We start from the raw sequence: 24,958 nt of genomic DNA, 5'->3' as shown, positions 1-24,958 counted from the left end.
AATTGAGTTAATATTTAATTAATAGGTTGGAATAAAATTTGTCTTAGGTTTTGGTTGGTGGATTATGTAAGAAGTAAATAATTCTCTTATAAAGTAATCTAATATAATTAAATTTTGGGCATCTAAAAGATCAATTTTATTTTTTTAAAAATAATTTTAAAATAATTTGTATTCCTCAACCTAGATATACAAAAATTTTTATACACAAAAAAAATTAGTTAATTAAATAAAAATGTTAAAGTTAAAAAAAATACTTTTAAAATTTTAATTTAAATGCATGAGAATAAATATAAAAATATGTAAATCTAATGTACAATGTCCAAAAACATAGAAATCAACTTTGAAATAAATTATAATGATTTAAAATGCAATGAAAAGTAATTATAAGGATAACTTTATTATGGTTTATTGTAAATAAGTAAGATGTACGGTAAAGTAGAAATTAGTCTTTCTAAAAGTATAACATAAATGTATAAAAATAAAGAAAAAAATCATATTATTTATTTTAAAATAGAAAAATACATTATTTTTTGTAAATAACTTTTAAAGTAATTTCTATCCTTCAACTTAGCTATTAAAAATTCTTACACAAAAAATATAATTTTGAAAATTAAAGAAAATGTTAATGTTAACAAAAATATTATTTTAATTAAAACGTAAACATGGGAGCATAATGAATTTTATGTAAAATTCATAAAATGTGTTATAATTTAGTTAAAATATATTATAATTATTTTAAACATAGTAAAAGGTAACAATAAGTATAATTCGATTACAGTTTAACATAAAGAAATTAGATACATCGTAAAATTGAAATTAATCTTCCTACAATCTTAACTATATGTGTAATAATAACAGTAAAAATTCTTATAATTTATTTTATAATAGAAAAACCTAGTTTTTTTTTTTGTAACAAATAATCAAGCATCGGGGCAAATTCATGCTAATATTAATTAGAAAATAACTTTTTATTTGTTAGCAATTTCTAGAACAATAAAAAAAAATTTTATTTTTAAAAAATTATAAAAGATTAGAAAATTCATAAAATAAAAAATATATTTAGATTTTTTAAAAAATAGAAGATATTCTTTGTTATGATCACGATTTTTTAAATTATAAAAATTATTTCTTTTTTTTTTAATTTTTAATAAACTTTTAAAAATAAAAAAAATTACTTCCAATTTCTTTTAAAAAATCTCTTTTAGTTTTTTATATTTTGGTTATTTTTCTAAAAAGAATTCTTTCTATTTTTAATGTTTTAGGAATATTTCAAGATAATAATAATCACAATATATTTTAAAATTTAATAATTAAAAATTAATTTTGATAATAAAATATATAATTTATTTGTTCAAATTTTCAAATACTATGATATATTTACATGTGATAAAAAATCAAAAGTTTAATAATTATTTTGGAAAGATTCAAAGTTTGAACACAATCACACATTGTGTTTGATTTATTTACAGGACTGGGTCCGTCTAGGCCTGTTTGAGTTGTGAGGGAGAAGGAAGCAGAAGGCGGTTAAGGTAGTGCCCAAGGGCCCATATGGGAAATATATTTCTGTAGGCTGAGTAGCTGATCATGCAATTCTTATTGAACACTCCAATGATGTCCTGCTGCGGGAATTCTCCATTTTCCAACTGTGAATTCAGCAACACCTTGGCTGCCCGATGCAATGGTGTTGGATCTCTCTCCGCCTGTCCAGCTTCCATCAGAGCTAACATTGCCCATGCAGTCGTCACCAGGTGCTCTCTGTTTCCTTCCAAATTAGTGTACTCCTGTTCAAAAAACAAACCCAGTAATTCTTGTACATAGATATGCTACAGCTGTTACAAAACCCAGGACAGTAGCAAGAAAACCATAGTAAACTGCAATGCCATTGAACAAATTGAAAGGAAGTCGACCTTATTTTGGCTGGATAGATAGCTCTCTCCCCACCCACCAGATTCAAGCTGCTTCGACAGTAAGAAATCACAGGCTTTTCTGATGCTATGACAGTTGTGATAGGTCCTATCGCCAGCCACCAGCCCCTTTATCCCAAACCATGTTCCGTAGACAAAGCAAACTCCCCATGACCCATACCTAATTACACAATGTCACTAATCCTTGACAACAAACTCATATCTACATTTTTCTACAAATGTTCTTTACTCAACACGACAATGAGTTAAGAAATCAACAAAGCAAATGCTGCCAATGGGATGTGTTTTTGCTTCTTGAAATGCCTTTTTGCCTCTTGCTTCAAGGAATCACTGATAAATTTTCTCTTCTTTTTTGGGTTTTTACCCATCAAGAGATCTAGCAACCTACTGGTAAAATATGGCTTTTAGAATGTCGAATTCAAGAGAACGGTTATTGAATGTTTTGGAACTTTGGATTGGTGAAGTTGCCCAATACAATCATTATAAATTCTGTTTTTTGAATTATAATTAAGAAAAATTTTTAAGTATCTCTTCTTGTGGGTATAAACTGTCAAGAATCATGTAAATGCTTGTGTTTCTTGTTCTGCATTCCTTTCTTTTCATAAATAGATTTGCTCTATATCAAATACACTAGGATCTAATTCCCAAAATCTAGCATCAAAACACCCAATATTACCGTCTTTGCAAATATTGCAAAAGGTGATTATGCTCTTGGTGCTAGATTTTTAGTGTGCATTGTAAGGGTTTGATAAATTGCTCATGCATTTGCACAATACCTTCAGTGTATGGTGTATCAGTTTGATTTTGTTGATTCAATAGGTTTATTAGAGCATTTTGGTGCTAGGGACAAGTCATTGAAGAATTCATTGGCAAATGAAAAACCTGATGTTGGAGAAAGCTTGTAGAGTCATAAGATGTAGCAGAAAAGACTACCAAATTGGAATTGTGACTCAAGTTGGAGAGTAAATATATGCCAAATCTCTCAAAAATGATTGAGCTTCTGCACCCTCAAAATGAAGGTACACTCAATATAACACACCTTGATGATTTTGATTCTATTATTCTGAATCTAAAGAAGATATTATAAATTTGATGATGAGAACAAAGCTTGGATTGTATTTTTATTATTGCCTCCTTTTTTATAAAAATTTATTCAACATTATATTCATGAGAAAACATTTATCTTGAAAATTTGAAAATGGCCTTGAACTTTAGCGAGTTGAGAAAGAAGTTGTTCAATGAAGAAGGTAAAAGCAATCAGGAGAAAGTCTTGTCATCGGAAATCCTAGGATGATGGTTCAAATAACAATTCCATGGGCTTGAATAGGCCCCAATTGGGAGGCTTCCTTGGAAAACCCAAGCTTGAGCCCCACCCAACCAAACCATGTACATAATGGTTTATTGAAAAGTAATAAAAGTATCTTCATATTAACTTTTAATATTTGGAAAGAAAGTTAAAGTTAAAGTTAAATAGAATTTTATTTATTAGTAAAATAATGTTTTGGGTCAGGCCCATCCAGGCTCACCCAAAAAATTTAAAGTCCAAGCCTAACCTGAAGTGCATGAGTCTACAACCCGGGTGAATACTCTGGTCCTTGGACACCTATAGGTTCAAGTAAGAGGTCATTGTAGCTCTCTGAAGAAATTTTATTCTTGAGTTATATGGAGTTTGAGACGTAAAGAGTGATGTAATGGAGATTATGAATTATAGGAATAACCCAAGTAAAAACTTTATTCAGAGAAATGGACATTATAAAAAAAATTCATACAGTTTGCCATATTAAAAAGAATGAGAGATTACTAGTTTTGTATTAATTTTGAAATACTTGAAATTATGTGTTTTATTGAAAAATTTATTTCTATAAATTCAAAATTTCCACCTAAAGTTAGCTCCAAATTCTCAATTTAAGTATAAGCAAAATTCTCAATTAAGATTCATGTGAGTTTTGAAGAGCATCAGGCATGTAACACTTAAGCTCACCGTTATTAATATAGATACTACTAATTTTAGAGTCCAAACATCAAATGCTCGAATCTGAGTTTTTAGGAGTAATGATACACTTGCTAAGTGTATCGATACAACTCTTCAAAAACAAGGGAATTTGTTGACATAGAATCCTTTATTGAAATATTGATAGTGGAGTAAATATTTTACTAAAAGAAATCCAAGGAAAATGAGTGAAGCGCCTTATAAATCAACTTCAAATCATTGTATTAGATCTCTCGCTCACTAGTTTTCTATCTTGATTCAAGTTTATTGTGCATTTCTTTATATATTTTCATCATATTTTCTTCACATATTTCAGGAATTTGGAGACAATCCAATTCATCCCCTTCTTGTTTTTTTTGATCTACACTTTAGCAAGCAATATGCAGTTCATGGAGTTAATTGGTGTATGGATTATCCCAATAAAAGTCAGTAAAAGGAATTAAGTGAACTTTTAGAAACACGTGGGTATTGCAAATTTGTATTTGATTTAGGATCAAAACAGTTGTTTTGTTGTTTTGATAGAGTCATGGGTTTTATGGATTCTAATTTCGTGTGAGACTTGGTAAGTTGAGATATTTAATCAGTTATAGCTTAGTTCCCCCAAGAGAAATTTGTAGTTGGAAGGCTCTATGGTTTACATTGCCTTATCTACTACAGAATGAAAATACATAAAATTATCGAAGATGAAAGACCTATGGTCAGAGGGGCTAGTTGATCATCTTAGCTTACTATAGGATTCAATTGTTATGTTTTCTAACAGCTAAATACCATTCACATAATTAGGAATTAAATATTTTGTGAGCAGCCTACGCATAAATTAGAATGGCAAATTTTGCTTGTTTGAAATCATGTGTATCAATGAGATATAGTTGTCATGAAGGTTCCCACTATCAAGGATCTTGCAAAAGTGCATGTTGACCAAGCCTATCCCTGCTCCCAAATTCAAGCATTGTTTGGTATTTGTATTAAGTCAGTTAAATCCTTTGATTCTATCTGTGCAGAAGAATTTGGTGTTTAAGTTGTTTGTTATGGTGAGCTTGGAGGAATTTCAAGTTGTTAAAAGAAAAATCCTATATTGTGGGTTGATGTGCCCTTTCAAATTTGATTTAGGAAGGTGTTCCTTTAACTTGAGCATGAACAACTTACCACTAAGATACTAATGCTGAGATTTTTTGGACATATTATGACATAAGGGGCCTTCCTACAAGCCTTTTAGGGTGTAGAAACACGGTAGACAGACTATTAGGTGTGATGGTTAGGATTTGGTGAGGTTGAGTGCTAAAATTGTTCTCAACTCCATCGTTTATAGAGGGATCTCTTATCATCTCTTCGTAAAAGCATGCGGTGAGCTCTTGAACTAAAAAAAATCTATATCTTCCTTGTTGTGAGATTAATTTCATTCCTTCAATTGATTTGCTTTATATTAATAACCTTGAGGTCTAATGTAATAAAATGCTTCAAGAAAAAGTTCAGAAAAGTTACCATGATCCGTCAGGTAGTTGTATACTTTCAATGAAGTTGATTGCTTTTGCAACACAAGCTTCTATTTCTTTCTTTTTATAACTTGGATGCAGCTTCAGAAATAATTTAAGGCTTTGAATAGCTGCCGAAGTGCATTCCACATACCTGTAAAATCAAATTTTGAGTGATTAAAGCATAATAGACATGCATGATATATGCTTGAATTATATTAAAATTATGTGGTGTCAGTAATAGCAAAACAATCAGTTATGGCTTAAAGTATCCCCAACCAAAACGAAAATATAGCAAAAAAACGTAGAGGAAGTATTTGTCGATCTTACTGATAGTCAATGATGATATCTCGAAACAATTCTGCTGGATTGAACATCTATAATATAGGTGAAAAACAGTTAAAGCTCAAATAAAATTGTCTCTCATTTCTTTACAGTGTAAATGGATGAGAAACTATTCTTACTTCCAACCATGCGTAAGATCTTGTGAGCTCATATGATGCAAAACCACCGCTGTTGTTCTGTAATTTAAGAACAAGTGATATGCCAAATATTGCAGTTAGGAAGGATTATTACTAAATATGTTGGCAAAGAAGTTTAAAAACACCATAAAATGCGCTTATATGTTTGTTATGTGTCCATTTAATCATAAATAAGGGACTTAATATTAAATTGTTAAGCTAATATAGTTACTTAAATGGACATATGTAAAACATATAAACCTGCTTCTGAAGTTTTTAAACTCTATCGTCGATATAAGATATCATCCATCTTGTTAAGAATATGATTGAATATATACTTTAGAGATTTATTAAAATATGCCATGAGTTTAGCGAGAAACTCCAAGCCTCATTTATTTCAATAAGCATTTAAATTATAAAGTGTTGACTTATTTTTGTACTTGGGCTAATAAATCAATATATATGATCTTTTGTGAGTATTGATTTAATCCTACTAATATATAGGGCAAAATACCCTCACCTTCTAAGTTTTAATTGATATTCTAAGCGAGTTCGTTAGTTTTTAAAATGGATACTTTACTTCAAAAAATATTTTTCACTTAACACATAGGTGTAGCTGTTAGTCAACTGTTAATGTTTCCGTTAGTTTGATGACATGGTAATATCATAAGGATAATTTTATTTTTTATTAATTGTAAAAATTATTATTATATAATTTTTTTCCAAAAAAAAAAAAAACAAGTGAGCACCAGATCTAGTGCTCCCCAAGGGAGGGGAGCACATGGCAATATCAAAAGGATAATTTTATTCTTTATTATTAATAAAAATTATTATTATATAGTTTTTTTTCCAAAAAAAAAAAAAACAAGTGGGCACCAGATCTAGTGCTCCCCAAGAGAAGGGAGCACCGATCAGTGCTCCCCTCTCTTGGGGAGCATCAGTCGGTGCTTTCTATTTTTTTTTTTTCAAAAAAGAAAATAATAATAATAATTTTTAAAATTAATAACAAAGAAAGGGTATTTTAGTCTTTTTATATTTTTTGTTAACGGTGTTTACATTTTTGGAGTAGATTGTCCATTTCGAAAACTAATGAACTGCTTAGAATTATGACCAAAAGTTAGGGGAGTGAGTATTTTACCCTAATATATACAAAGGGAACATTTGCTCATAGTGGGAACAACTTGGTTGTTGTATTCACAGCTATCCAAAAGGGTCATCTTTTTATCTATTGCATATTTTCATGTTGACTTTTTCAGCCATCAAAGTGGGTTGAAAGATCACCTGTGGCATTTATTAATCTTAGAAATATGCTTATGTCTTGGTCTAAAAAGAAATAAGATTTTGTTAGACTTTTCACTCTTATAAATGAATAAATTGTTGCAAGTAGTTGTGCTCAAACTTACTACAAGAGGCAATAATTGCATGACTTTTGTATGTTCATGCATCGAATTTCTATCTTTCGTGCCAATAAATGTGCCTTTACTATCATCAAGAATTCTGTTTAGCATTCACACACTCAACATAGAAACATAAGATATCACTCTACTTGACTCATGTGCACTAAACATTTAATTGACTATTTTGGTTTGACCAAAAGAGTAAAATGGGTTATTTCTATTATATTTTCCTTTTTGGCTTTTTGTTAGCTTTAAAAGGGTAAAGACTTACTGCATACTCGGTGCAAGTTAAAAATCTAATGCTAAACCTTGAGCAGTTTATTTATTTATTTTATTATTACTATGATATTATTAAGGGGATAATGTCATATTTGATCCTTGAAGTATAGAAATTGTCTAATTTAGTACTTGTATTGAAACAATGTGCAAGTGATACTTGAACTTTTATTTTGTATATTAATGTGGCCCAACGTCTAAACATTGTTAACCAAGTGCAATGACATGTCAACAGCCAATCAAAACTCACCATCTGGCTAAAATGCCACGTCAAATATGAAATTATCCTATTATTAAATAATTATTCTTTATATATATTGGATGGGCCAGGCTTCAATATTTTAGCCGAGGCTTGGCCAATGGTCCTATAATAGTCTCCAAGCCCCTTGGACGGCATGAGCTTATTCCATGAGAATATTTTTTGGTCATGATTGTCTACTAATTAACTCTTGATTTGCCTCTCATAAAGAACATTTATTGACTTCCTACAATTATTTCAACAACTTTCTTCTTTGATTCCAGAACACATTTACCTCTCTTTCGTCTTATCTGAACAAAATTCTTACCATTTCAAATTACTTGTCAAGCATTGAGGCTCTACTCCAGTAGTTATACATTCTTGACTATCTTTTTGTGTTTAACCCTTGCTACATTGCATGTCTCAGCGACACTCTAGTTTACTAAACATCCCTGCCAATGCCACTTTTCCAACTTTTTTCATTGCATTACTGTTGCTCTAAATTTGTGCAAGCACTAGTTTCTTTCTATTTCTTGATTCTTGATGGTCATGTCAATGCTTATAACCATGAACCTTACCGGAAAACTGCTGCTTCATTACCCTTGTTATGCATCTTTGCCGCCTCAATCCTGTCATTATGGACTAACCTACCACAATAGTAACATATCGTGGATGTAAAACCTTTCATATTGAAGTATATCCACATGTCTTCATCTCTTTCCAGCTCCACAGTTAGATGCATACATAGCTTGTTCAATAGTTTTGCAATGTCTAACATCATCCCTATGCACATGTATTATAATAGATTCTAGAATGCCTATCTCAGCTAGTGTTAGCCAACACGATCCTTGCTACTTATTTATTTTAAAAAATTATTGAAGGTAAACTAGAGTTGAAAAGCAATATGGTTGAAGGAAATTTCAATCTACCTTTTAGGGTTTTTAGCATTAGAATATGATCTTCCAAATTTCATCACCTGCCTCCAATATGGTCCTCTAGCTTTCCTTCTTTGATCAAAACTAGAAAAAGAAAAGATTATCTTCTACATCTTATACATTCATCACACTCTTGAGTGATTTCATGATATAAACCTTCTGCGTAGTTCTTTGAGTAATTGTCTAACTAGACAAGAAGTATTCCACAATTTAATTAAAGACAATTGCTAGACTTGAACCATTGCTCCATCTTATTCCTTATTTTTTAATGATAAACAAGAGAGACTAGAAATTAAACCACAAAGGTGTTCTTGTGTGAACTTAACGATTAGTGATCTTGGTTTAGGATTTTTAACCATGTCTTATTTTGCATGAAGATTATGGCTACATTGTTTTACTCCCTTTGTCCCTTGGATACTATATCTTGTTTGCATACTTTTAGTTGTCTCATATTAGTGTCTCGTTTAAAAGGTTAAAGAAAAATGTTCCTAATTTCCCTTATTACCCTTAATTATAACCACTAACTTTCTTCTCTTTTTTCAAGTCAAGGGTAATACTCTAAAGAAAATTTGATATTAATGAAAGTCAAAATTCTACTTAAAATTTCTTAAACTTCGTGTAAAGTCAAAACTGGACTATTTATATGGGACAGAGGGAGTAACAGTCATGAGGTATAACCATTGCACAAGTGTCACCCTAAATTAGTAAACTAAGTAAATCAGATATTACCTGTAAAGATAAAATAACATTAACAGCATCATATAACTGATCTGGTGTAATCTTTACGTCCACAACGTCAGATGGCATTCTTGATAACAAGAGTGCTGCCTACAACCAATCAGGAATTGTTAGCCCAAATCGTCAAACAGAAACCATACTCCTTTGATTCATCATATGAAGAATATCTTTAAGGAACAGGGGCAAAGGTACCTTCAAACCTTCCGATGTGCAATCTGATACAATCCAGCCATTATCTGGTGTTGAGAAAGGCCATCCTCCCTTCGAAATGTGGCGATACCAGGAATTAAGGTTGCTGCCACTTTTTTCTTTGACCTGAATTGAAACAACATTGAATTTGAAGAATTATTCATACACTTATAATCTAAATTATAGTGCTACTAAAAATTGTGTAATGTAGCTTGATGGTTGAGAAATGATACAACTTATACTAAAAACATTTTAAATGTTGCTAATCCATACTTGTGTGTTTTTGATGAAGTTGTGAGCTTTCTTAAGCATTGGACCATATTCCTCGACAAGGTTGGTTGCCAAGATTGCTTGAACAGAAAAAGCAACATCCCATTGTTGAGATCCGTTGTATCCCTGTGATAGGTACATACTTGTTAATCTATATCAATAAATATGTTTATAATCTTCCAATTTTGACCAAGCAAAACCTCTGTTAGTGTGGTAGCCAAAAGTCTGATTCAATCTCTGCAAGAGAAGAAACCTGCATTGTAACTGAATACCTGCATTTTCATGCCATCTTCAGCCACCCAGAGGTAATCTTTAATTCTTGAAAGGTGACACTTGTATGCCTCTGAGTTTGGGTCCTCTACCCAACAACATACCATGTTTAGTACCTGATCAATAAAATATACATCACTTATTTTGTTTTAGTAAAGGCCCTAGTAGTTTTACTAAGTAGAGAAAAGGTAGGTTTTCGCATGTTGCCCAAGCCAAAATCCAATTCAATATAACCTAGACATGTAAAGCCCACCTAGCTTACATTTCGAACATAAGAAGGACCCATTTTGAAAATAATAATAATAATAATAATAATAGGAAAAGAAACTGAAAACTCGGATAAATTGAGATTAAGTTTATTCGAAACAAGTAGCTACCTTATTAACAGGGCCAAGGCAAATATAACGAGAATTTTCATCCTCGTAGTGGATATGTTGCATCACAATGTCAAGAGCCTTTTGTCTTAGCTTAGAGAAGGGCCATTTCATGAGAAAAGGTTCTCCAACCTTTTGAAGACAGCCCCATAATATGTTTTGTATCATGGGATGTGGATAGTATAGGTCTTCCTGCAAAATCATTTGTCAAAAGGCCAATTTTAATAGTCTAAGTAAAAAAAAAAAAAAAAAAAAGTTTAGGGGCATGCACTTTAACATGATGAATTACTAATACATTGAATAAAGGGGGGAATGGATCCCCAACCAAACCTGCCCTTAGTTCTTAGCAAATGATGTATTAGAATATTTACTATACGATATATGGAAATCTTTTTCTACATATCTATTTGCATGCCCAGAAGAGCCCTAATAGACCTTATATTTACATTTCAAAAGTTTGTATTGGTTTTGAGAAAATTAAGATTTTTATGTGGGAGTGCGAAAAAAGAAAAACGGAATATGATAAATGGTATCAACTCTCAATTTATAATATAAGCTAACATAAAAATGGACATTTGAAATAATTTGGAGAAATTTATTAAGGGTTTCATGGTTGTTTGTCCTAAAAATGAAAAGCTGATTTCCTAAAGTAGGATCAAATAGTCACAAAATTTTAAATTAGTGTAGATATGAATTTTCATGAGCTTATTTCCGTTTAGCAATTGCATTTAATTAAGAAAAATTGAAAGAAACCATTTATACCATTAACTAACAGTTGTCTTGTGGCCAAAACTTGGACATGCTTTATGTCCATGTGGCAAAAAATGACATGTGACAACTTGGTTTTTTATTTCCTGTCTACCTCTCTAGTGAGGGAATCTGATGCCAGCAGTGGCAACCATCAGCACGTTGGGGGCAAATGAGGTGTGATCATGTCAGTTCGACTGTTGGTCAAGCTCGTTGGGGCCAAATTAGCCTTGCGTGGCATGCTCTAATACAAGCAAATTTGATAATCAATAGCTCAGGCTGAATCAAGCCTTGCTGCGCCAAAAGTGATATTAGTAATACTAGGTCAAGTTCACTATTTGTTAGAGGTCTTCTAGATTCGGTTTTAGAATGACCTCTTCTTTGGCATTTAAGTTTGCATCTGCATGTAAAGCAACAGGAATGCTAAGTTGACCCTTGATTATTTCTGGGGATGAATATTTTATGTTGTGTCTTAATCTTCGAATGATTGAAATTATATATTCTTGATACTAGAAACTATCAGTCCTTTGTACCTCTGACTAAAATACATTGCATATTCGATTTGTTGAACTACCCCTAAATTGTTTGCTACACTCTAATTTCATGGTAGGTTTAAAAGCAAATGTGATTGAATTCATTGAAGGGTGTGTTGATCAGTTATGCTTTCATTGCCATGTTTTAAACATGTTAGCCTTTTCTCCATATAACTGATAATATGCTAAACACATGGATGAGCATGTGTGCTAAGTTGGCCCTTTAATCATTTGCAAAGATAAGCACTTTGTAAAACATGTTAGCCTTAGTTATCCAAGTTTTTCATTCCCCTCACCATTTTAGAAGACCTTAAAGCCCCTTGACACCCTAAATGAGCTCATTTTCTCTCCAATATCTAAGCAACCTGAGAACTCTTCTTTAATCTCTCCAAAGTTTTCACCATTCTTAATTACTTAAACTTCCACTAGTTCTATTTTCCTCAAAGCACAACTTGAGAGCTTTGGTTATGTTCTCTCAAAAGATGTTTTGGTGAAGTTGACAATGAATGCAAGGAAAGAATGGTGAAGGCATACAAGCCCAAAACCTGTGGCTACCTATCAAGCTTTTGAAGGAATTAAACTTCTTAGATAAAGGCTAAAAGCTTGGTAGTTTGAATATTTGGTAAGGGCTTTTTATTTAAGCTTCAAGATTAATGATTCAAGGGATTAATGGTCTTGCACCTATGTGGCAGATTTGAAAACGTTAAAGAAGCATGTTGAAAGCTAAAAGTTTGGTGGTCAAACATCCATAAGGTAAGGGTTAATTGAGAATTACATGGCAAATGGTTGTTTCACTAAGTCACAAGTTGAATGTGAAGGTTTACTAATTGGTACTTACAATGCTGCTTATATACATGTGTATGTACAAGGAATTCAAAAAATGAAAGGAGATTATATTGAGTACTTTAACAACTCGAAGCTTGAGCATAAGTGGAGGTAAGGAAACCAGACCAATAAGATAAAATCTATGGTTGAATTGAGACTGAAATTGTTCATCATGTGTTGGCCAAATGCATTAAGCACTATGACATTGAAATTATGATAACTGATTGTGATATGTATATTAGTAGGAAGCTACCAACCCGAGAATTAATTCAATATCACCTAAGTTGGCAGAAAAAAAAATTGATATTAACCAAAGTGAGTAAGGTTGAATTCAGTTTAATTTTTAACACTAATATGTTGCTGCCCCTGCACCTAAATGCCTAGTCTTAGACTCTTAGAGAATCATTAATGAGTGAATGAAATGGTTGTTAGGTGCTGTTGAATTAAGCACCTTTGTGCCAAACAAAAGTTGTGGGAAATTATTTGACCAAGTGTCGAGCCTTCAAGGACTTGGGTGGTGAAGGTATATTGAAGTTGCTAAATCCTTAGTTAAGTCAAGTGATGTAGGCGCATTTAGAATTATATTTTATTTAGTATTTTAGTTGGTTTAAGATTTTATTTTATTTATTTTATTTAGTTTGTGATTTTTTTTATTTTTATTAAGATTTTAGTACTTTAAGTCTTTATTTAGAATTAAGATTACTATTTGATTAAGACTTATCCTAGCTAGTACAAATAGGTTATCCCAAATAAAGAATTATTATTATTATTTTGTGTATTTCGAATTTTTATTTAAGAGGTTTTTTTAAAATTAAATTATCTTTTTATTATTTCAAATACAATCAACCACATTCAAGCCTAATTGTTGAATTTTAATTGACCTAAACCGTTTTACTACATCAAGTGGTATTAGAGCAAATGATCTTGTTATCCTACAAGGATTTTTAGTGAGGAGACTATGGTTGGTCAAGGCAAAAATTGAGGTAAAGGCAACCAGCCCCAACAAACTGAATTGATTGAGATGTAGAGAATGATTGATGACTTCACCCGGGCTGTGCAAGCCTTGTAGCGTTAGGAACTAGTGGGATCTTGAATGGAAAATCTAGAAAGTGACCACAACCCCCTTGAGATTCAAGATTTTGATAATGATGATGAATTTGAGAACGAGAACGTCTTTCATGAAGATGGACTCGCGAATCAAACAAAAAGATGTAGGGCCGGTTACTACACGTTCTTGATTTAAATGGTGGAGGAGTCAAGATTGAAGTAGCTAACTTTCATGGAAAGTTACATGTGGAAAATTATTTGGATTGCGAAGAGTTAGAACTAGTTTATGATGAATATGATTAGGAGATAAAGGAAATTGATGTTCATTATGCACAAAGTGAGTCCTTGGTGGTACAAAGAGGGACGACAACAACAATCACTGAAGATTTGTGAAAAAGTTTATCTTTAAGAAGCATCCAACATGCAATTGATTTGGTACCGGGTGCATTAATATCAAATCGGCTAGCACATAAAATGTCACATATGCAGTGATTTGAGGTACAAAGACAAGTCGAGGAGTTGTTGGAGAAAGGTCTAGTGTGTGAAAGTAAAAGTCCTTGTGCTTGCCCAGCTTTGTTAGTGCTTAAGAAATATGGTTCATGGAGGATATAGTGCTTAAGAAAGATGGTTCATGGAGGATATGTGTGGACAATTGTGCCACAAACAAGATTACTATAAAATATCGTTTTCCTATTCCTCGATTGGATGAGATGCTTCATTAACTAATTAGTTCTAGGGTGTTTTCAAAAATCAATTTAAAGAGCGGATATTATCAAATTAGAATGACGAGTGGAGATGAATGGAAAACTACCTTCAAAACATCAGATGGATTATTCAAATGGTTGGTGTGGACCATGACAGATGAGGGAATCCGTATAGACAATTTTGGTGATGTGGCTTGGTAAACTTGCTAATGAAAGCACTTGGATTGGTGAAAAGGTATTAAAATGAATGAATCCATACTACGAGGAGTATATTAAAGCCTACTCACCGGAGTTGAGTCTTTTTCTAACTTGAGGGGAATGATGCAAGTGCATTTAGAATTCTGTTTTATTTAGTATTTTAGTTGATTTAGGATGCTATTTTCTTTATTTTATTTAGTTTGGGATTTTTTATTTTTATTAGGATTTTAGTAATTTAAGTATTTATTTTGGATTATGATTACTATCTGATTAGGATTTATCTTAGCTAGTATAAATAGGTGGTCTTATATAAAGAATTATTATTATTATTGTTGTTTTATTTATTCTGAATCTTTTTATTGTTCCAAACACGATCAACCCCATTCAAGCTTAATTGTTGAGTTTTAATTGCTTTAAACTTTTAGGCTACATTATCAAGTTTAAGCTAAGGAAAAAGGATTGGTAATTGGTGAGAATTCCCACCAAGGAAGGTCAGTGGGCATTCTTTTTCAAATCACTATGGAATTTTGAATCATATCTGTATTTAATCTGCTATGCTCACTGTTTTGGGAATTCATTTGCTGCTTTGATTTATAAATGCCTATTATTGAGTGAATTGGGATGCATGAGTTGTAAGCAACTAAAGTTGTCTGATCGAATTGCTTCTGAATTTGATCTTTTGTGAGCATAGTAAATTACTAGCTATTTTATAAATTGGGGAAACAAGCCCTTGAAATGAGTAGCGTTTAAATCTGTTTGGTAACATTCAAAACTATTGATGTTTACACTTTTGTATAAAGGCCTTAAAGTAGTCGTTCATTAACATTTTGAATTTTGCCCTATTGGCTAATGATTACGATTATTGTGAGGAACTGATGTAGCAGAAAGGTTTAGGGCAATTAAAACTCAACAATTAGGCTTGAATAGGGTTGATTGTATTTAAAACAATAAAAAGATAATTGGGTTTTAAAGAAACCTCTTGAATAAAAATTCAAATTAAACAAAGAATAAGAATAATAATAATAATAATAAGTCTTCTATCAAAGATCACCTATTTATACTAACTATGATAAATTCTTACCAAATAGAAAGATTAGAATCCTAATCCTAATAAATAAAACTTAATGTACTAAAATCCTAACAAAGATAGGAAAAGAATCCCAAATTAAATAGAATAAAGAAAAATAAAATCCTAAACCAATTAAAATTAAGAAAACTAAATTAAATAAAATACTAAATAAAATATAATTCTAGATGTGCCTACATCATTCCTTTTAGGTAAAAAAAAGACTCGACTTCTATGAGTAAGCCTTGACATACTCCTTGTAAATGTCTGGATCCATTTGTTTCAATTCCTGTTAAGTAATCTAAGTGTTTTCATTAGCAGATTTACCAAGCCACTTCGCTAGAAATCTTTTATACGAATTCATTTGTCTAGATCGAACCTCTTTACATCTAATACTTCTTCAATAACTTCAACCTTAGCAATTAGAAGGTGCTGAACTTGATAGTCTATAGTAGATGCAGACCCATCAAATCCATCAAATGGATATAAGTCCAAAACATTGAAAATAGGATTGATTTGTAACTCAGGTAGCAGCTTAATTAAGTAGGCATTTGAACTGATTTGCTTTAACACCTTACAAAGTCAAAACTTTCTGAACTTGAGCCTGTGATAAGTACTCTTAGGAAATCTTTCTTGCCTCAAGTGCATAAGTGTTTACGACGATGTTGATTGGCAGCAAAAGAGTATGCTGCAATGTTGGCTTTTAAGGCAGCTTTTACCTCTTAATGAATCTTCTGAATGTGATATGCAAATAACTCCCCTTCATCATTTACTCTAGCTTCTTATGGTAATGGCACCAAATCAAGCACATGTTGAGGTTTTAATCCATATGCAACCTCAAATGGTGTCTTCTTTGTGTTTTGATTGACAGAATTGTTATAGGCAAATTCAGCTTGGGGTATGACTAAATCCTAAGTTTTTGGGTTGTTCCAAATAAGACATCTTTTCACCAACCTTTCCACATCTCCTAGTATTTTTTGCTAATAATAATGATCAACCACCATTGCCAAAGTCTTGTCTCTGCCAAAATGTCTTCCCTAACCATTCTTATGAAGTTTTTTTTAATAATTTGCTCCCTTAAAGATCCTTCTAGAATGCACAATTGGTTACCTTTGAGCTAATAATCTTCATGCAATTTATAAGGTAAATTTCTAGCTTGTGATGAACTTTGCAAATCAACTATTATCTTGTTGAAGTGAAGGTTAGAATTGTATTGATTTTTAAGTTTCTCAATGCCTATGACTTGAGTGCTCATAACTGATAATAACGCATATCGCCTACTTAAAGCATCAGCCACAGTATTAGACTGTCCAGATTTATATTTTAGTGAGAATTAAATTCATCAAGGAAAGAACTCCACTTGGCATGTCAATCATCAAGTTTTTTCTATGAATTCAAGTACCTTAAAGCTTGATGTTCAAAATTTACGGTAAACTCACGATAAGCCAAGTAGTGTTGCTAATGACGAATAGGCCTTACCAAAGCGTAGAACTCTAGGTCATAAGTCGAATAATGTTGTTTAGAGTCTGTCAACTTCTCACAAAAAAACTCTATAGGCCTTCCATCTTGACTAAGAATAGCTCCGATTCTTACATGTGAAGCCTCACACTCAATGACAAATAACTTCTCAAAATCAGATAATGCAAAAACTAAGGCTTCGGTCATCAAAGCTTTTACTTTTTTAAAGGCTTTTTATGTAGAATGTGACCACTCAAATCCACCTTTCTTCAAAGATTTAGTTATAGGACTCATAATATAACTAAAGTTTCGAATGAATCTTTTATAAAAAGATTCCTATCCAAGAAAACTCTTTACTTCTTTGGTAGAGGTAGGTGTTAGCCATTCGAAAATTGCACGAACCTTTTTTGGATCTAGTTTCAAACCTTCTGCTTCCTCATTGATTGTTGTTATCATCATTCTTCTTACCACCAAGGACTCATCTTGTGTAAGATGAACATCAATTTCCTCTATCTCTACATTGTATTCAGCATAAATTGGTTTTAACTGTTCCAAATCCAAATAATCCTCCGCATGTAACTTTTCATAAAAATCAGCTACTTCAATCTTGACTCCTTCATTTAAATTAACAACGTGTAGTAACTGTCCTCTAATTCAACTCTTGCCACTTGATTTACGGGTCCATCTTAATGAAAAGGATTCTTGTCTTCAAATTCATCTCATCCTCATGACTTTGAATCTCAAGGTGGCTGTGATCACCTTTCGGAGTCTTTATTCAGGCTCCCTCGGGTTCCTGACGTTGCAAGGCTTGCGCAACTCTAGTCAAGTCATCAATCATTCTTTGCATCTTAGCTAACTCAGTTTATTAGGGCTAGTTGCTTTCAACTCGACTTTTATCTTAGCCAACCATAGTTTTTTAGTTAAAAATCCTTATAGGATGTAGGATAGTAGGATCATTTGCTTTAATACCACTTTGATGTAGCAGAAAGGTTTAAGGCAATTAAAATTCAACACTCAGGCTTGAATGAGGTTGATTGTGTTTGGAACAATAAAAAAATAATTGGGTTTTAAAAAACCCTATTCAATAAAAATTTAGAATAAACTATTTCTTTTCAATTAAGTCCTTTAATCATTCTTTTGACCCCATTTATCTTTTATTATTCTTCCTTTATTCATGCACAACAAAATATTCATTTTGCATGCCATCAATGTATCACAATAATATTTAAAATATATGTCTTGACACTTTTATACTTTATTATTTTTATAATGGCACGTGAGTCCCACCAATGCTTTATTCCTTAAAATTTTTCTACTCTCCCCTACTTTAGTCAAACCTAGATCTTTGAAATCGATTTTCGATATGACACTGTCTTATTCACTCGCCATTAATAAAAAAATATTTATTATTATATTATTATTTTATTCTCCATATAATCTCATATCATTCATAACCATAATTCATCATTAGTTGGCAAAATATCTCTATTAATTAACATCTTGGGGGATGGGATGTTACATAATATATTTAGGGTAATTTCATATGCATCTCTTGTGTATTTTTTTTCTTTGAAAACCATCTCTTGTGGTTTTTACTCTTTGCAGGTGATATCTTGTGATTTTTTTTTTCAATTAGTGTATTATGGATATTTGTTTTTCCAATTAGCACTTGATTTTTGTTCTTAGGTGAAATTGGCTTGAACATTTGGGATATGATTTTACTCCACAAGCAAAAAATTCCCACCTCAACCTCGCAAATGATAGTAATTAAGGAAATTTCCAACTTAAAATATGTATAATTAAGTGTGCCAATGGGATTAAGTGTGTTTAAGTGTGATGCGCCTTTCCACATTAAAAGGTATGAAGTTTGTCTCTTTAATGTCCTCAACAAAAAAGCTTCCTCAAATGATGAGAAAAACTCATCAAAAGAAATGTCACTTTGAAGATTGTGCCACGACGAAAAGAATGCACTAAAATACGAAGCTTATTTGTCCTTTAGTATTTTGGAATCTACTTTGTTAAATTTGTGTGTAAACTTTATGAAAAGTTGTTTACTTTAGGTCTTGTCAAGTTACTTTCACCCACATAGATGAATAGTAACTAATATGTCTTTATGTGTCTCTTGGATGTCTATATAAGACAACTCTTTCTCCATGAAGGAGACATATCTTAGCTTTTTAAGTTTTCTCTTGTGAAATAGAATAGTATGTTCTTTTAAGTTTTCTTCCTTCGTGCAACAACTCAAATTTTCATTGTTGTTATAGGCTTAAAAGAATAATGATGATGATATTTTGGAGTCAATAAATTAAATTTCACCTTTAGCATACTAAATTGAAAGGAAAAGTATGCATGAGGATTGCAAGAATGAGAAAGTAGAAAATGAAAAATGGATATGGTATGGAAGGAAGAATAATGTAATTGCTAGAGTAAGGATGCAATTACATGGAATAATGATGTGATTGATTGAAAGAATGATGAAATTGCAACAAAAGGAAATTAATAAAATATTAGAGAATTAAATTGAAAAAGAAAAAGGTTGAATTGTAAAACAAAGAAAATTGAAAGATAAAAGGCAAAAAGGAATGAAATATATTGAAAGATCTAGTTGAAAGATAATAAAAAAAGGACAAGAAAAATAATAAAAAAAGGACAAGAAAAATAAAAGAAAGAAAGTTCTTGGAGATTAGATTGAAGAATCGAGAAAAGTTAAAAAAAAAAAGGGAGTAATGATTAAATTGGGTGGACAAACCAATGTTGTTTGTTGGTTTTCCACCCACCAAGGGGGAATGACCCTTCAATTAAGGTGTTGGAAACTCGAGGGAGTTGTCTATGATGCTGTATAGATAAGTCATTTCCAGCTTTACCTTAGTGAGCTTACCCTAAGAAATCCAGATTTCAACTACCTCAACTAAACTCTAACTTCTATAGCTTCGATTATATCAAATTTTCTTGGTGGCTCTAAGGCTTAGTTGATGAAATAAAAAGGAGAGAGAATGATGTCACGCTTTACTTGAGAAACAAAGTGATGAAAATGGAGAAAAAACTTTGTTTTCTCTCTATTTTGAAGACTTGGTGTCCTTTTCTTTAAAAAGGAAGAAAGAAAAAAAAATGGGAGGTCAGATGCCTTCCTCCCTTTTCTCCTTTGGGTGGACTCCCCAAGGTGTCCCTCAAAGAAATGAAATTAAAAGACATACCCCTTTGGCTGGGCGAATTGCCCAAGAGTGGATTAACAAAATGCCCATGATTTTGTCAATCCTTTAAGCAAATAAGCACTCTGATATCTCCAAGACAAAATATGAATTGGGGTTATTTCCCCTTACTAGGTAGACAACTAGCAAAACAACATTGGTTTGTCCACCCACTTTAATCATTATTTGTTTTTTTTTTTAATTTTCCTCGATTCTTCAATCTAATCCTCAATAACTTTCTTTCTTTTATTTTTACTGTCCTTCTTTTGTTTTCTTTCAATTAGGTCTTTCACTGTAACACCCCGTACCCTCGTATAGTAGTCAACATAACTGTATCGATAAGACGAAAGGCTAATTGACGTGGATTTAAGTGTCGAAGAGCGGTGACGGGTGAAAGAACTATTTTAAAGTAAAATATTTTACACCCGAGAAAATAATAATTTAATAATAATTTTTTTATTGAGGATGAATTAGCGAGATAAAAAGTGATTCGAAAGTGAATCGGGGCATAATAAAACATTTTGGGTTCCAAGAAGACAAATGGAAAATCTTGGAATAAAATAATATTTTATTAATAAAAATAATATTAAAATATTAATATTTTATTTCATATTGAAATTAGTCATGAAGGAGGAGTATATGGTCAATCTAAGTGGGGGAGAAGAAGAACAAGGAAAATTCGAAGAAAAATGATGTCAGTGGGGCTTGCGTGTCTTTATTAAATAAAGCTAGAGCGGATAAGTATATATTTAAATATTATGGTGATACCGCGTTAAAGTGTAAATTTTATATTTTATTTGCATTATTCTAATCACACTAGCAATAAATAATAACATTTTTACGACAATATAACCATCAATAATAAAACGGCCCATAGATTTAATTATTAGCTAACATTAACAAACTTAAAAATTAGCCTCAACCCATTACTCACCTTGGTGGACTCGTAGTTAATTTTTCTTGGTGAGGATTAGAATGGGAAGAATTCCTTCAAGAGTTTTCAAGCTAGTTTGATCAGTTTCTCTCTCCTAGGATTTGGTTGTGCTAAAAAATAAGGTTGAAAGTTGTGGGTTTGGTGCACAAGAAGATAAGAGAAGGAAGAAGTAAGAAAAAAAAGGAAAGGAAAAGAAAGAAAGAAAAAGAAAATGAAAAAAAAATTGATTTTCATGGTGAAGAAAGTAAAATGGCGTTGGAGGAAGAAGATGAAGAAGAAAAATGTCTTTTGGGAGATAAAGATCAGCTATGGAAAAAGAAGAAAAGAGTCAAAGCTTTTAAAGTGATTCGAAAGTGAATCGGGGCATAATAAGATATTTTGAGTTCCAAGGAGACAAGTGAAAAATCTTGAAATAAAATATTATTTTATTAATAAAATAATATTAAAATATTAATATTTTATTTGATGTCGAAATTAGTCATGTAGGAAGAGTATATGGTCAATCTAAGTGGAGGAGAAGAAAAATGAGGGAAATTTGGAGAAAAACGACGTTAGTGGGGCCTATGTGTCTTTATTAAATAAAGTTAGGCGGGTAAATATATATTTAAATATTATGGTGATACTGCGTTGAAGTGCAAACTCTATATTTTATTTGTACAAGTGTAAAGGAAGAAAAATAGAAGAAATTAGAATTAAAAGATTGTTTGGAGGACTAAATTAAAAAAGGGAGAAACATGGAGGGCTAAATGGTAATTTTTTCGTTAACTTGGTTAAAGCTTCTAAAAGAAGCCTTGACTCTTTTCTTCTTTTTCCATGGCTGATCCTTATCTCTCCAAAAGGCATTTTTCTTCTTCATCTTTTTCTTCCAACGCCATTTTCCTCTCTTCACCATGAAAATCAATTTTTTTTTCATTTTCTTTTCTTTTCCTTTCTTTTCTTACTTCTTCCTTCTCCTATCTCCTTGTGCACCAAACCCACAACTTTCAACCCCATTTTTTAGCACAACCAAATCCTAGGAGAGAGAAACTCTTCAAACTAGCTTGAAAACTCTTGAAGGAATTCTTCCTATTTTAATCCTCACCAAGGAAAATTAACTACGAGTCTACCAAGGTGAGTGATGGGTTAAGGCTAATTTTTAAGTTTGTTAATGATAACTAATAATTAGATCTATGGGCTGTTTTATTGTTGATGGTTATATTCTGGTGAAAATGTGATTATTTATTACTAGTGTGATTAGAATAGTGCAAATAAATGACTAGCTAATGACTTGAATGCTAGCTTTGTAAATTTACAAGTAAATTAATACTTGGAATGGGAATTAGAGGCTGTTTTGATGGGTTGAAATTGTTGGAGGGAGAAATGATTAATAATTATGGTAATTCATAGTTTAACTACCGGTGTGGATGACTAATTTAATAAAGGGCATTGTGTTGGTGTAAGATGTCACTAAAGGAATTAATTAAGTTTGGAATTATGAATTTTAAGGATGATATAGGTGCTGGAAAATGGAAGTAATAAATGAAATGTTATGAAATTGTTGGAGTTATTATTAGGTTGACTAGCCAAATGATAATTGAAAACTAGTTAGGAAGGACTAGTAAAGTTTAATTAAGGAAATAGAATTTGGATTTATATTCACCTGAATTAGGTTGGTTGTGATACTAATTGTGTGTGATAGGTTCCAATGAGACCCCACATTTCCACTTGAAGCGCTAGTCGAGGTTCAAAGTCTATCAAAAAAAGAAACAGGTGAGTGAACTTGCATTCAAAATGTTTTGAACAAATGCGCATGTGTTTGAATAAAGTACTTGAATATCCTTGGTTGACTCTTTTAAAAATTATGCACGGGAACAAGTCTTTCATGAGTGATATTTCTATGTTTTTAAATGTATAATGTGACAAATCACATGTTTGGAATATTATGTTGAATTGTCAATTGAATTGTAGTGCGTGATACATTGGAAATTTTGTGATGTTTTACACTAGTGGCATAACAGTTAATATTATTTTCCTTGAATGTCGGATTGTGTAACTATGTGTATGACCAATACAATAATGAACTTTGTGGAATATATTATTATGCAGAGATTCTTGTCATATGTTGTTATGTGTGCTATGTTTTAAAAGATAATATTGAATGATAATTATAATTGTGCGTGTGCGGTGTGGGAGTGCACATGACGGTGAGGGTGGTGTGCAGTGTGAGAGTGCACATGACGGTGAGGGTGTTGTGTAGTGTGAGAGTGCACATGATGATGATATTGCCATGTGCGGTGTGGGAGTGCACATGATGAGGACGTGGTGTGTGGTATGGGAGTGCACACAATGATGATGATGTATGCCATGTACGGCGTGGGAGTGCACATGATGGTATTAGTTATGTGCGGTGTAGGAGTGCACATGACATGAATTACGGATGGTGGTTGTGTGCATTAAGCCATGTTGACTAGTTGGGAATGACCTTGATGTGTTGGATGTATGTTTGAAATATCTATATATATATATATATATATACTTATATTTATGTAATAGATATATACATGAATTCTTATATGCATGTGCGCCTGTCTCGTAGAATAGAGATGATTGGAAAATGAAACGTGATTGCATTGAATGTTGAAAGTTGAATTTCCTAAATGTTTTAAAATGAGTTAAAAGTCAACATGGCATCGAGTTTGTTTATGATATACAAATTGCATTGTTTTAATACAAGTGCATCATGTTTCCTAAAAATCTTTCGTATTGTTTGCTTGTTCCCTTCCTATGTTCACTCATTGGGTTTATATTTATTCTTTTCAACTTCATGTTTTAGTTTTCAAGTCCGAAGGTAGTTGGATTGCTAGGTCGAGGGACTTCCTCATATTCATCTTTCGGTAGGTTTACTATGTCACTCGATGATAGTACTCACGTTCAGAGTCACTCCGCTGACGGTCAGGGTCTTTGTATGTGTATGTGCATACTTGATGTGAATTGCTAAGATTTATTTGGTAAAATATCTATGTATATTTTGATTGATGATGCCATTATGAGTGTATACTTGAGTTTCCTGAATTGTTCCTGAAGAAACTATCATTTGAACAATATGAATTATAGATCTTAAAGAAATATGGATGGTAGATGGACTAATGTACAGGTTCACATAGAAAAGCTTACTTGAGCCTAGTGGGTTGTGCCTATTAAGCCCTTGTGCCGGTCATGGCCCGAAAACTAGGCCGTGACATTCAGTATTTTTCTTTCTATTTTGCCTTTCATCTTTCAATTTTCTTTATTTTAGAATTCAGTCTTTTTCTTTTCCAATTTAGTCTTTTAATATTTTATTAATTTCCTTTTATTGCAATTTCATCTTTATTCTAATCAATCACATAATTATTCCATGCAATTGCATCCTTACTCTTGCAATTACATTATTCTTCATTCCATTCCATCTCCATTTATTTATTTTCTACTTTCTTGTTCTTGCAATTTGATCCTCATGCATACTTTTCCTTTCAATTTAGTACGTTAAAGGTAAAATTGAATTAATTGACTCTAAGAATATCATCATCATTATTCTTTTGAGCTTACTACAGAAGTTAGAATTCGACTTGTTACACTTTGGTTACTTCTTCCTTTCAGTTAGTAGGTTAGTATGAAACCACTACTCACATTAAGTAAGCAATGATATGAGTTATGTGCTATATAGTTGCTACTTCGATGGATCTTCCACATTAGAAACTCATGAAA

At 31.9% G+C, this 24,958-nt stretch overlaps 1 protein-coding gene and 1 long non-coding RNA gene across 3 annotated transcripts in view; one reads left to right on the top strand and one right to left on the bottom strand.

The window, feature by feature from the left end:
• Positions 1-1,384: 1,384 nt before the first annotated feature.
• Positions 1,385-24,958, bottom strand: part of LOC18589157 (cycloartenol synthase 2-like) — a 50,579-nt gene continuing 27,005 nt past the window's right edge. The window contains exons 7-16 of the mRNA XM_018128218.2: positions 10,539-10,727; positions 10,164-10,277; positions 9,895-10,017; positions 9,625-9,747; positions 9,424-9,522; positions 5,852-5,908; positions 5,718-5,764; positions 5,398-5,541; positions 1,908-2,085; positions 1,385-1,781 (exon numbers count right to left, since the gene is read on the bottom strand). Of these exons, the coding sequence (XP_017983707.2) occupies positions 1,482-1,781; positions 1,908-2,085; positions 5,398-5,541; positions 5,718-5,764; positions 5,852-5,908; positions 9,424-9,522; positions 9,625-9,747; positions 9,895-10,017; positions 10,164-10,277; positions 10,539-10,727 (1,374 nt within the window). The 3' untranslated portion in view covers positions 1,385-1,481. The remainder of the gene's footprint in view (positions 1,782-1,907; positions 2,086-5,397; positions 5,542-5,717; positions 5,765-5,851; positions 5,909-9,423; positions 9,523-9,624; positions 9,748-9,894; positions 10,018-10,163; positions 10,278-10,538; positions 10,728-24,958) is intronic.
• LOC108663491 (uncharacterized) lies at positions 1,607-11,827 on the top strand. Of its 2 annotated transcripts, none has more exons than XR_016028617.1 (5): positions 1,607-1,748; positions 2,770-2,944; positions 9,914-10,026; positions 10,101-10,196; positions 11,406-11,827. It is a non-coding gene; the product is annotated as an uncharacterized LOC108663491 (long non-coding RNA). The 2 variants fall into 2 exon arrangements; XR_016028618.1 differs by having other exon boundaries at positions 1,617-1,748; positions 2,745-2,944.

Source organism: Theobroma cacao, chromosome 9 (assembly GCF_053813885.1).
Source record: "Theobroma cacao isolate CCN51 chromosome 9, ASM5381388v1, whole genome shotgun sequence".
Lineage (NCBI taxonomy): Eukaryota > Viridiplantae > Streptophyta > Magnoliopsida > Malvales > Malvaceae > Theobroma > Theobroma cacao.
This window is presented reverse-complemented; position numbering and strand designations above follow the sequence as displayed.